Source organism: Teleopsis dalmanni, chromosome X, assembly GCF_002237135.1.
Source record: "Teleopsis dalmanni isolate 2A chromosome X, ASM223713v2, whole genome shotgun sequence".
Classification (NCBI taxonomy): domain Eukaryota; kingdom Metazoa; phylum Arthropoda; class Insecta; order Diptera; family Diopsidae; genus Teleopsis; species Teleopsis dalmanni.
The window spans coordinates 58,384,509-58,399,190 of NC_051848.1; the positions used below are offsets into that span (position 1 = coordinate 58,384,509).

The 14,682-nt window shown below is 30.0% G+C and overlaps 1 protein-coding gene across 1 annotated transcript; it reads right to left on the bottom strand.

Annotated features, from left to right (window-relative positions):
* Positions 1–13,646: 13,646 nt before the first annotated feature.
* On the bottom strand, positions 13,647–14,682 carry LOC119688466. Its single transcript, XM_038103143.1, has 4 exons — positions 14,595–14,682; positions 14,434–14,541; positions 14,099–14,368; positions 13,647–14,036 (listed from the first exon to the last, which is right to left on the bottom strand). Exons 1-4 carry the CDS (start codon positions 14,680–14,682, stop codon positions 13,774–13,776), a joined length of 729 nt encoding a protein of 242 aa, XP_037959071.1. The 3' UTR covers positions 13,647–13,773.

The window sequence follows — 14,682 nt, forward strand, 5'->3', positions numbered from 1 at the left end:
TACCAAATTATTATTCCAATCTATTCTAAGATGTTTGTTGACATATTATATTAAAGGTTCATATTCATCTTTACGAAAGATGCATATGCTACTTATATAGTAGTTATGATAGCTTCTACAAAAATAGTGCTAAGTATAAAGCACTGTCTTTCTTTACTTTAAAGTATTTTTTAGCCGAATATAGTAAATTGTTTTAATTTCATACAGTTAAAACCATTTTACAAATAAATTATTGTCTGAAATTTTTGTTGTATTATACAAATATGTTTTTAATTTACTTTTAATTTTAAATAGAAAATAATAAATAAATAATAATAAACGCCATTAATTTGAGTGTATATTTTATATTTCTTAAACTTAGTTAATTGGATTGTAAGCCGTGTTTTTTGGGTTTAGATTCAAAAAGTTGAAATTGAATTTCCAAGCATAACAAAAAATATGTGCAGGCTTCAAGAAATTCTTCATAAATTGTTACCTTTGCACTATTCTTTTACAAACGGTTTCTTACAAATGATTTCTTATAAATTCCTTTAGTAAAATAAATAGACCCATATCTTAGAAAAAGGTACTTAATTTTTTTTCTAAAACATACAGACATATGGAATTTTGGGTATTGATATTTAAGATAAATTCTTAAATGCTCACACCGTTCACTTTGAATGGTCATAAGCTTTCTCTTTAATAAGAAAGAAAGAAAAATCAAAGGAATATATTTTAAATTTTTTTTGTTGGAGATGCGAACGAATAGACTTTTAGACTCTATAGATTAACACAGAGTTTGACACAGAGTTTAGATTTTTTGCATTTTAAATAGAATTTATTGAGAACAAATACCTGCCCTTAATACCTTCTGCTTAAAAAGTACTCGGATTTTGTAAATAAAACATAAATTTAAATTTTATTCCAAATTTATTTTATCTCCTTCAAAATATGCTCCTTCTGAAGCGATACACATATTTCAACGCTTAACCCAATCTTCCACACACTTTTCGTAGACCCGTGCAAGTATGGCTTTTAGTTCCTTCGGCGAATTCTCTTTTACCGATTCAATCGACTTAAGATGCTTACCACGAAGGGGAAATTTGAGTTTCGGGAACAGGAAAAAGTCGCATGGAGTCAAATCTGACGAATATGGTGCCCGAGTGGTGACAGTGGTGCCGTGTTTGGGTGTTTGGTCAAAAAATCGCGTACAACAAGAATTTACCATAGTAAAAATCGCTAAATGCACTTGAGGTAGTCTCACATTAACAGTTGTTGTAAACAAACTAATTGAAAGATGGCGCTCAAATTTGTACCATATGTCAAGAAAGGGTGTACCTAGTAGTTAACAAACATAAAATCCGGATTCTTTTTCAGCAGATATATACAATTAATTAAGTATATAATTAAATAGAGTTTGGTAATAGTTGTATTAATTTCTTTCTAAAATTTTTATATGTATGGTAAATGTGGGTACTGCAGCTAATAATTTGCTATATTCAATCAAACTAATTGAATGTCCAGTACTTTAAAGAAGAGTTCCTTTAAATCTGTTTTGTGATAATAAAATTAAAGTATTTCTAATGTCATTTTATTCTTTATACTCTGTTGTAGTTGTATTAGTTAATCACATATCCTAATTAAAAGGAATATTAGTATAGGTGCTGCATTCAAAACAGATACTAAAGCGAAAAAAACGAAATGAAGTTATTTTAATTTTATAGTTTGCTTCTTTGACCATAAATCAAGCAAATTTAATTAATGTATTACATAAAAAAACAAACTAATTCACGGTATAATTAAGTGATTAACTGCATTTAGAAACTTTACACAATTACTCTAATTATATTAGATAAATAATTACTTTGCGAGCAACTTGTTAGTAAATGTTGAATAAAATTCGCTTTAGTAATTTTGTAAATGAATTTGGCGTCACTGGAATGAAGTGCACAATTGTGCGCTGTGCGACCGCAGGACGAAAGCAACTACAACAACAAAAATAACAACTATAATAACAATAACAATAACAGGAACAGGAACAGTAGCCTAACAACTTTAATTAGATTTTATTAATATCCCAACGCTTTTCCATTTGCTGTTTATCCTTGGGCTGCTCAGTCTAATTGATGCTAAAATATTTAATGTTGACGTCACTACTATTGCTGCACATTGCTGCTGCTGCTGCTGCTGCTGCTGTTGCTGTTATTCTTGCTATGTTTGGTTAATGCTGTCAACCGTCTGGGACCAAATGCAAAGCATAATTAATCTTTCTGGAATAATTATTTTTAATGCTCGTTTATATATGATAAGTTTCCGAACTTTCGTGTATGAAGAAGTCATCCCATATTTTTTGACAGTTGCAGTAGATAGAATTGCCGAGGTGAGTTGTTTCGACTATAGGAAAACTTTAGAAAAAAAATGATTTATTAGAACTAACAATTATCTTCATATATTTGTAGCTGAGCATGTTTATAAGGTAAAGTGTTAATTTCAGTCCTAGGACTAATTTTGTAAATAGACGGATAGTTTTTGTGGTGAGACTATATATTTCTTGTATATGGGTCATTCTTTTACAAACCGGACGGATTTTGGCAAAAAGTGACCTCATGTTCTCCGATTTCTCCGATTTTTTTTTATGAGCTCCTTTCATAAAATAAGAAGACCCGTATCTCGGGAAAAAATTTTGTGATTTTTTTCCTAGGAGATATGGACCCATGGGGTTTTGAGAATTGGCATTGTAGACACATTTTCAAATGGCTATATCTCAAGTTCTATAAAAGGTAGAAACTTGAAAATTACAGCGTTTCAAAGATAATTAATTGAACTTTTATAAAATTGTTTAAACAATTAAAATTGTTTATATTTAAGTACTAATAATAACTATTAAATTTCAAAAAAAAAAATTTCTTAAAATATATCCCCTGGGATTCCATTTTTTATATTTTATTCAGATTTAGTTTTAAATTTTTCTACGAAATAAAAATTTTTGTGATGCTATCATTTTTGGAGATTTTTTAATATTTTTTTTTCTCCCGCAAAATACATCAAGCACATGCGTACTACATTTTCATTGAATGAATTTTCAAAGAATATACTACATATATTCTTATATAATATTTTTGATTTCGATTAGTAATAAAATTCTACATAAAACCCGAAAATTTCAGGACGATATTATAATTAGAAGTACTTTTAAAAATTTATTTATCCTTCATATCACACCAAACATATACACACGATTTTTCAGTAAAAAAAAATAAAGGAATATGTCACACAAATTTTTTTTTTTTATTTGTGATTCAAATTAAATTATAAATTCTACTTCAAAAATAAATATTTCCACTGTGATATTCATTTTAGAAGTAATTAAAAAAAATTAATTAATCAGGTCTCCTTCACATTACTCATACGCACCATAGTACCATGAAATCAATTTTCGAAGGAAAACTATACAAAAACTTTTACTTTTTATTTCTGAATTGAGTATACCATTAAATTCTACATAAAAATAAAACTTTTAAGGACGTTAGTGTTCTCAAAAGTATTTTTATACTTTTTATACTTTATACTAGTAATATAGTAGTAAATTCACATTTAGAAAAGGGCAAGATTCTAGAAAAGGGAATCTGCAAAAATATGTTTAACGGTGAATAAGGAAAAAACAAAGTATATATCGTTTAATGGTAGAAATTTTGCTTCGCTCTGACGCCCTGCTATTTTCTGGCGACTATACTTTCGAATCTATTAAGGTTTTCATTTATCTTGCCACCGCCGTAATAAACTTTATAACAGAATGTTGAAGCAGTACTGAAAGTGTTCGAGAGAAAGATCTTGGTTCTTTATGAGTTGGCGACGTCTATCGCATCCGATAAAGCTGTACGAGCTTTAACACGACATTGTTATAATTCAGTAAATTAATATCCAGCTTTGTCATGTCGTAAGAGTCAATGAAAATGCTCCAAAGAAAAAGATATTTGAAACAGTAGTTGGAGGAAGAAGGCCTAAAACAAAACAATAAAAAATTTAGAATTTTCTTTTTAAAATAATTTTAAATTTATTTTTATTGAATACATCTAAAAAATTTAGTTATACCAAAAAATAATGGTTCCTTTTGAAATCTCCTAATCCTTTTGCAATTTTTTTTTAATAAGAATTTAAAATTTATTTTTATTGAACGCATCCAGCAAGGTATCAACATATTATTATTCTAACGTACACATTCAGAAATTCTTATAATACTATTTCATATCCTGTGAATACCCCTTTTGAGCAGTGAAATATGCAACGCAATTTATGCATCCACATTCTTTTAATATTAGCAAAAGTTTAATATCCTGAAATATTTACTTAGAAAATTATAGAAAACACTTTCCTGATTGGGGCTATGTAAATAGGAAACAAACTGTGTATATGAATCTATGGAATGCTTTCAATATTTTAAGTTGCAAGTTATGCGCTCCATTGAACTTGAAAAAGTGCTTCACAGCAATAAAAACTTCCGCATCAGCGTTTATGTACTACGAAGTATGCAACATATGCAAATGTCTTGCCGTATCCGATACACACCCACTAATGAACCATATGCATGTAGTAATGTAACTATAATATTCGCAACATATATCCATAAATATCCATAAACGTATCATAAGTCAGTTAAGGTTGGTGCAAGTATAAGTATGAATATTTCATATTTTATAAATAAATTTTAGATACATTAAAGTAAGCCCCAAAGTGCTAGCAGAGTACAAGTTCCTACATTCACTTTTATATTTAAAATATGTAATATTTTTTAATGAAATTAATTAATTTTTACATATATTAAAATATTTTCCTCTTCTTCATATTTTTAAGCTTCTGAGTCTGCGATTCTTGAAGGACTATTAGTCTATACACACGTCTTCATACAATCCGTGCCTTTCTTTGAGATATTTACTTGTTAAATTCTATCAGTTGTTAAAAATTTTAATTAAAAGTATTTGCGAAAATACGAATAAGCCCTTGAGGTTCGAAAAACAAAAACACTGACAAAATTTACCTAGAACGGAATTTTTAAATAGAGCAGTAAATGATAAGTTAGGCAGATAATGACTACCTAACTGGATTTGGTCCTGCCAAGTATTATCTTTCATGTTTTATTATCTGAAAATATTGTGAAATGCACTTATACCTTAATTTCTCTTTCATTAAACCAAAAAAGTTTCAGTCAGAGAATATGATGAGTTTTTATCAACCTAGGCTTTAACTTGCCTAGGTCATACCAGGTCAGGGTTAACACAATATATCTCATATATTAAAAAGACTATGGACACTTCTAATAATAATATTATTTTTTTGCAACTAAGTTACAAAAATTAGATTAGATTATTGTCCTCGTACTTAGGCTATTAACTGACTTATTGTAATATCTTTTAGATAAAGACTTTAATTAATCATTTAATTAATAAATTTAATTAATAAATTTGTAAAACTTGACAGTCTTGTTGTTGTTTTTGGGTCATAGAATATTGAAGTTATAGTAACGACTTCTAGATTTCTTTGAGTTTATATTTCAATCCGCAATATTATAAATCTGATAAGTCTGCTTGTATATCGTCAAAGTTTTCATATCGTCAAAGTTTTATTTATTTCCTTGTTTGACTGATTAACTTTGAGACGACTTACATACCTAATATGAGCCGTATTATTGGTAACGACGTGCATTGATAATTCACCGGTAAGAACTTTTACGGAAAAATTCGCTTTTCAATTTAAGGAAACGGTGTTGTGAATATAGGAAATAACTAGACGTTTCAGCATTGAAAAGGACATGCCGGTCAATGATCTAAAATGACAAATTAATAATTAATGGCTTTGGGATACAGTGCCTTAGTCAGAATTGTGTCAAGAGCTGTCGTATATGAAGAATATTTTTTTGACTGTATTTTTGCTGTACATTATTGTCATGTTATTTCAAAACAACACTGAAACAAAATTTTAGATTTGATTCATAATTTCTGAAGCATGAATATATATTATGAATATATATTATTTATTATTTTCCAGTGTCTACACTAGCAGGTTTTTGAGAAAGTTACTACATAGACTATCACTTTTCACGAATATATAAAAAATTTCTCCAGCTTGTCAAAGAAATTTTTATCACAACATTCGAAACTTGCGAAAAACTTGTTTGTGTAGATGCTAGCTTAATCTCTACTTGCGTTAAGATTTTTAATTTTTCTTATAGGTATTATCACGATTTGAGGTATTGACGTAGCCTACTATTTTATTTATTGTATTATTTTTTTTGTGGTGAAACTTTTTAATCATTATATCTGCTGATATTTTCATTACTAAAGCAGTGTTAAAAGGTGTAAAACAACAACATTTTTTAAATTAAAATAGCAAAATAATTTATTTACGAATATTTTACAAACATTTTCTTATAGTATTTAACATTATTTATTATATATATCTTTCGTGTCCTTATTTTTCCCATAATTTAATAACTCTTGCGTATTTCACAAGACTTACAGCAAAGATTATTGCTCTGATGATTACTTTGAAAATCAACATTATCGTCACTCTCTCGTCAACTTAATAATAACGTTTCAATTGCGATCGTAATACTTATGTTGCTACCACCGTAAATGAACTGTTGAATATACACGCATGTACTTGGCAAAGGTACTGGCTGAATATGCAAAATAGGTCAACATATTTCGCAAACAATTTCAAGTACCAAAGAGAAATGACTTTAAGCGATGAATTTGATAGGAAATGTTGTAAATATTTAACTGCATCTAGTAACGCAACACATAAACTGAGTACGAATGAGTGCACATTCCGCATTACTTTTAGTTATTAAATATTATTGAAGTTGTTTGTGTAAAATATATTAAATCACTTGGACTTATTAAGGTGTACGAGAAGTAGATATGATAGACAGAAAATATCTATCATATCTACTTCTCGCACTTCGAGGGTGCTCAAAACATTCCTCGAAAGTTTAATTATAATAAAAAATTTTACTGAGAAAAACCATATATAAATTTATTAAGAAATAAGGATTTTTTTTATAAAAAAATGTTTTTAAAACATTTACAATATATATATATTCAATAGAAATTTACGACATGAGAGCATGCTTTTTGTTAAACAGCTTTTTTCGTAGTGCGAACAACAATTTCAACAGCTTATAAAAAGTATTCCCGAATAATGGGGTTTTAAAAACTTATAAAAGTTTTCTCCATTTACTTCAATACGAGTAAAATATAGTGACATCCCACATAACAGTTTCCGACAGACGACTTAAACTATAAATTATATATCCTAATCGTACAGGAAAAACAAATTTTTTCTGCCAAAAATATATTTTACTCATCAATATAATATCCTTCAAGGGCAATACAATCATTGCTTCGCTAACTTCTCGATGCCGTACTTGTGGAAGGATTTGTCTTTTACCCCAAAACAGGCTTCAGTTTCAGCAATTCCTACTTCATTTGAGATGAATTTCTTACCTCCGAGCATTTTTTTGAGATCAGCGAAAAGCTAGTAGTCGCTGGGGGCCAGATTTGGACTATACGGTGGATGAGGAAGCAATTCGAAGTATAATTCGTGCAATTTTACCATCGTTTTTATTGCCTTGTGACATGGTGCATTGTCTTGGTGAAACAAAATTTTTTTCTTCGCCATATGTGGTCGTTTTTTCACTATTTCTGCTTTCAAACTATTCAGTAATGCCGTGAAGTAGTTACTATTGATGGTCGAAATGTTTTTCCCTTTTCGAGATAGTCAATGAAGATTATACTATGTGCATCTCAAAATACGACGGAAACCATAACCTTCTCAGCTGACTGTGACTGTTGTGCCTTTGGACGCTACGGACGTGGTTAACCGGCTGCAGTCCACTCAGATGATGATCGTTTTGATTCCGGATTCCGTAATACATTTAATATCTGACATTACACAGTACATTTCTGGCTACGGATCTGATGTGGTTATGTCTATATCGTTAAATCTCCCCATCTTGTACCTTCTGTCAGGATTTTGTTGTATATTAACTACTCCTAATAGACCTTTTTCAAGGTCTATTATGGTGCCTGTCATCGCTCAGGCACCATATTCGTCAGATCTGAATCCGTGCGACTTATTCCTGTTCCCGAAACTCAAATTGCCGCTTCGTGGTAAGCGTTTTGAGTCGATTGAATCGGTAAACGATAATTCGCTGAAGGAACTAAAAGCTATACCTTCGCGGGCCTACGAAAAGTGTATGGAAGATTGGGTTAAGCATTCGCATATGTGTATCGCTTCAGAAGGAGCATATTTTGAAGGAGTTAAAATAAATTTGGAATAAAATTTAAATTTGTGTATTTTATTTACAAAATCCGAGTACTTTTTGAGCAGAAGGTATATTGATAGTAAGTCTACTTTTAATTCCATCGTAGAAATGAAATCATCAAATGAAATCATTCCGGTGTCACTATAAAAAGGCGTCTTTATTATTTATTTATAATTTATAGAAGAATATTAAAATAACTTTTGGATCACAAATTTATGTATCAATAAAGATTGTTATGATTTCGCAGTTATTTCAGCGTAAGGAAGAAATGTACTAAAATTATGTGAAAAATGTCCTTAATTGCACGTAGCAGAAGAATAATGTGTTAAGAAAAAATTTGTAAAATATGTGAAAAATAAAACAAAAAAATATTAACAAAAAGAATCACTTGGCTGCAGTCCAACGTTTACGTGTATTTATTTACAACGAAATATTGCGGCAATAAAAATAGTTTTACTACAGGAAATACTAAAAATACCAAACTTAAAAGAAACTGCACAGAACACGTGCAACATTTTAAGCATGTGCCACATATTTTAGCAGATTTTTGTATGCTTTTTCAATTTTTTTAGTTTATTTCCCCTTTTCCATCTCCTTTTTTCATATTTTCTTTTTGATGTTTTAAACTAAGATACATGCAACATCCTTCGTGCCCGAAATGCAACAACGGTCATGCTTTGGAGACGATGGCTTTCACTAAGTCAATACGACCATTGCAAAGGCACTACGTACGGACTACGTTTTTAATCGAAATAAAATATATATTCGCTATATGAAAATTGTAAAAGTTAATTAAAATAAAAAAAATTTTTTAATAAAAATATGAAAAATAAATCAAATACGAGTTCCTCATAACTTACGGCCATATTGGCAGTTAAGGGAATTTATAGTGAACAGTTTTCATTGCAATGTATCTGCAGAGATTAGTCCCAATGTTTTTAAAGTGGTCAGCTGATGCAATTTATAGGCACAAATTCAAAAGAATCATTAAGTTTTGTACGCCGAAGACAATAATCATTTAGATAAACATGACAGGACTACTATTTATAAGTCTAGATCTACAGGTAGTAAGAGAAAAGTATTCAAGTTGCAAAATTGGTTACCATTACATTTTTATTGAAAGACAGAGATATCAAACAACGAAAACCGATTTCCGAATAATTATTAACAGTAATGAAAAATTGTTTTATTTCGACAACCTCTAAGAATACTACCTCATTAAATGGCATTAATATAATCAATACTTTTCGAGTTGTCGCCTTGTGGTGATGAAGGGGCACAATACATGTCGGAAACCCAAGAACATTGCCAGTGGAAGCATAGCTACCGGTTAGGCCACCCATGCTGGTACGGTCTAGGGGGAGTACGGAAACTATGCGCGACCCAACAAATAAAGAACCCTAGTGCCTTTTTGGGAGCCAAACTGCTAAGGGTGAACGTCTGCCTTTAGTTTAGAAGCGACTTTTAACCATCAATCTATGAACTCATCATTCGCTGATTGGCACTACATATGGACTAATTAAATAGGAATTCAAATCGAAATTGAATTTTGTCTCCAAGTGGTACTCGATCACCAGCTAGTCCTCCTGGTTTACCAGCGGCAGGCACAACAAATTTGGAGGTGCTTAATTCAAGTCAAAATATTCTATAGTTAAACGACATCGAACCGAAAGATATAATCAATAAAGTACCAATATTATTATTGTTAGGGGATGTGGCACTGCGACCGTCCGGTCTATTGTGCCCCCTTCTGGGCTTAGAGTAGTTCTTTAAGCCCTGATGAGTCAATAAAAAATAGTATAGAACCTACTTTACAGAGTTTTATTGGCTCTTCTGTAAGAATATACATTCCTAGCACCCTATTTCGTATGTGCATTATTGCAGAGCATTCTAACAGCACATGTGTGACCGACTCCTCATTCTCTTTACAAAACTTACAGTTTGCATAAAGTACTATACAATTGTACGAAATTCAATAACTATTGCAGCACAACTCTCAGAATAAAACACATGTTCAATACTTTAGCCGTGGTCCCCCATGAAAAGCATTAGACGCATTAGACTCTGATAATCTAGTAGAATTTTATATTCATATATATATATAGATATATATATATATATATTAGAACGAATGGTATCCTTAGGAACCCAAGATGGATCCAAATAAAAAAATAAATAAAGGATAGAGCTCTAAAACTATTTACGAAAACCGGCAGGCTTCTCTCCCCTAGAAGAGAGAAGATCTGAGTTCAATTAGTATTTAATCGGATGAAGTAAGGACTTATCACATATAATCAAATCAATATATCAAATCTATAAATCAAATGTATATTGTCAAATATATGTATATATTATATATATCGAATATTTATTGTTAATGAAAATCAATCAATGATAAAATTGTGGAACGATTTATTCTTGTAGTGTTGTTTTGCAATCCCTATAAATTCACCATCACTGGGAATAACTACAGTTTCAATTTCAATTGCAAAGAAAATTATTAGTCATCAGTTGTCGATGAGAATGTAAATCTAGATGCTATAACATTATCTTATTTAGATATGCACGCCACAAAGAAAGGAATAACATTCAGTAGTTACCGTAAATAAAATCTTCAAATATTTTTCTATACTTTAGATATTACTTGATGTCAGGTAGACATCAAGTAACAAAATCTATTTAGAAAAGAAGCGAACACATTTACATACGAGTACTGACTTTAACATTAATCTGTGTTACTTAAGTATCGTAAAACCTGATGATATTAGAGACCTCAGCCAGTTCTGGTTCAGCTTACTGGCGCTGCAATGAAAATGACTATTACAGTATTTATATATAATAAGTTTCGTTAGTTAGTTGTTAAAATAAAATAAATTAATTTTCTAATACAATTTTTTTATTTTCACAAAATATATTTGGTGTTTTTGAGAACTTAATATACAGTTCAAATGTGTAGCGCAATTTTAAGTTAAAACATAAGACCAAATTTTGTTAAATTTATGGCAATATTTGTTGCTAACAAGATTTGGTTATGAAAGTAGTTTGCTTTAAAAAATATGTGCTTGATTTTTTACTGATTTGTAGTTCAAAATTTTTTGTGTGAAATTCTTTAAAAGTACTTAGTTAAGTGACTTACTAAGGTAGCGATTGTGTAAGAATTCATTCAAATAGAAACTTGGTTCCTAAAAATACAATTTTAATTATTTTGTTGAAGCTAGTTGAGTCAGTGCACTTGAGCACTTTTACTCTCTATTAACTGCGAGGTTTCTTCAAAGCCCCTCAATACGCCTTCACTGGATTATTGGTTATCATTTCATCAAATTAAGCAATAATTGAACTCAGATCTGCATACCTCGCCGATGAGCCTGTAACTATTCTGAGATTCGATAACGCGGTGTTGGTAAGTCTGTCAGTTTTCGCAAATAATTTCAGGGCCCTATCCTTTATGTATTTTTTGATCAGAACAATCTTGAGGTCCCTTAGAATGTCATTCGTTCTAATGTACCATGATACTTTGAAAAGTCTTCTCAGAGCCTGATTTTGTGGAATTTCTAGCTGACGAATAGTAGTGTTTGAGGCTTTGCTAAATGCTACACATCCATGTAGAAGTAATAATGAAAGATACATAAATTCAATATAATTTTAGATGTGAGAAATAAAGAGAGATCAGATAGTAATGAAAATGACCAATTTTTTTAAAATTGATGCGGATCCTCTTCTTCATCGCTATTGTAAGAGTCATCGGGGGGAGTTTTAAAAATTTCAGTTTCGTCATATGAAAATAGAAATGACGCGAAACTAATTTATTTAATAAAAATATTTCTGAGAAGAATAAAGTCCTAAGAACTTTTACATTTAGATAGGATTTAATGGTAAATTCGATTCAGAAATAATAAGGAAAAATTTTGCGTATCAGTGCGTATCAGAAACGTGAAGGACGCCTGATAAATTAATTTTTTTAATTAATTCTAAAAGCAATACCGCGCTCGAAATATTTATTTTTTAAAAAATAAAAAATGAAAAATTTTTAATATGTTCCTCTTATTTTTTTTACTGCAAAATCGTGTGTATATTTTTGGGTTGAGGTGAAGGTGAAATCAATTTTTAAAAAATACTTGTAAGGACATTACTGTCCGGAAATTTCTGCACTTTATGTAGAATTTTATTGCAAATGGTAACCAAAAATATCACATAATAATATTTGTAGCATATTCTTTGAAAATTAATTCATCGGAAATATAGTACTCATGTGCTTAATGTGTTTTGCGGGAGAAAAAGAAAAACAAAAAAAAAAGTGCCATCTTCAAAGTTTTTATTTCTCAGTAAAATTTAATACTGAATCTTAATAAAATATAAAAAATTAAAATCTAGGGACATGTTCTGCAAAAATTTTTTCTTAAAATTTAACGGTTAATATAAGTACTTAAATGTAAGCAATTTTAATTTTAATATATTTCCTCAAACCTGATTTGTTAAGATAAGCTGATTTTGCTCTTTTTCATTTATGATTCGAGCGGTTCAACTGCTAAAAATCATTTTCGAAACAAAAAAAAAAAAAAAAAATTGAAAAGCATTATGACAGTCAATCCAGATTTAGTTACATATTTTTTTATTATTATTTAACAAATATCAGCAACAGGCATTAGTTTATTTATTTAAAATATGTTCAATTTATAAATGGAATTAATTTATTTTTAAGAGCGAAAAATATAAATATTTATCATATAACATGCAGTCATCCTTTAATTTCACACTAATTGCAGTTACGATCCCAACTTCTTGAAGTCATTAACTTTTCGATGTCATGAAATTGTGAAACAATTCTACTTCATTCCTTCAGTGAGTGTACCAGTGAATTAAATCAGACAAAACACCCAATGGATGTTTTGCTGGAATTTAAGTGAATCCTTGATGAAGAATTTTTGGAGCTACTGAGATTTCGAAAGCTTTTTTGAAAACGTTTAAACTACGATTTTGAATTCACAGAAAATCTCTCTAATAATATTAGATATTTGAATAAAAGTTGAATTATTAAATATTAATCTATTATTACTATTATATAGAGTCTTCATGCAAATATTAAAAATTGAATTTCATTTATAAGAATTGTAGTTATGGTAACTTTTGTTACTCATTCATACATATTTATTCAGTAGTTTCCAACTGGAATTAAAAGCGTTAAAAGCGAAAATGTCATCATCAAAGTTAATTGAATGTCAAAGGTGAAGCACAAGCTCAATATTACTTAATGCTTAACCTATCAATTACAAATAATTTGGTAATTCATATTAAAAGATTAATATTCGAAAATGAATACAGTATTTTATGAATTTATATATAAATAAATGTCACTTGAACTTTGTAAGAAACTAGATCGGAGGTAAGTCACAAATATTTCTTTTTAATACTGATATAGATTGATGTCTCTCTAATGTTCAAGTGATAACAAAATATTTTTACACAAACACAAACTATTTAGGATGGAACCATCGAGAGCATCCGGGTTTATCATCCATATTATCGTCTATGGTGCCATCTGATTCACTTGCGTTTGCATATTCATCAACAATATGATGAAGTATATGTTTCACACCATCTGCCTCCAAATCGGTGACTCCAGAACGCATTTTAAGCTTTATTAAATCTAGTATAACTTCAAATAATTTTTTCTCTGCGAGGTCTTCATTCACGCCAATTTGCGGAGCAACTACTTTATGAAAATCCCATTCATACACTAAATTAGTAATATATTCATTATCTTAAAACATAAATGATTAGATTAATATATCAACTTACCTTCTGGATTACTTTGACTATGAAGGCTTTGGGGTGAAGCAACAACTTTCGAGTTATTGCTATGGTTAACACTTGAAGCACTTTTTTTAAATTTCGATAAATTATTAATTATTTCATGAATTTTATAAGCAATGAGAACTTCATTCAGAGCAGCAGGTGGTTTTCTCTCACATGATGTAAAATGAGATTCGCGGGAAGAATGAGCTGGATTTGTATCATAAGAACTTATTATTTGTGTTTGTGCATAACCAACCGGAAGCAGTGTGTTATCTGTGAAGAATAATATTGTGATATCTGTAGTATATGATTTTAGTGATAAATTGAGTTCCACTTACATTTTGGTGCAACTTTTCCCTCATTAAATAAATTATGAAAATCATTTGACGATGCATACCTCTCGGGTTCTCGCTGAGGGACCGAAATACGAATACTTTCCTCTTCAACTAAGGAAGCTATCTTTAATGATGTTGATATCTAATAAAATAAGCCAACTTACAATTTGGGGATAGTTTTCTTTTCTTCTTAGGGACGTACGTATACCCATCTGAGTCAGCACAACGCTTACGATTTTTCCCGGGAGCCAT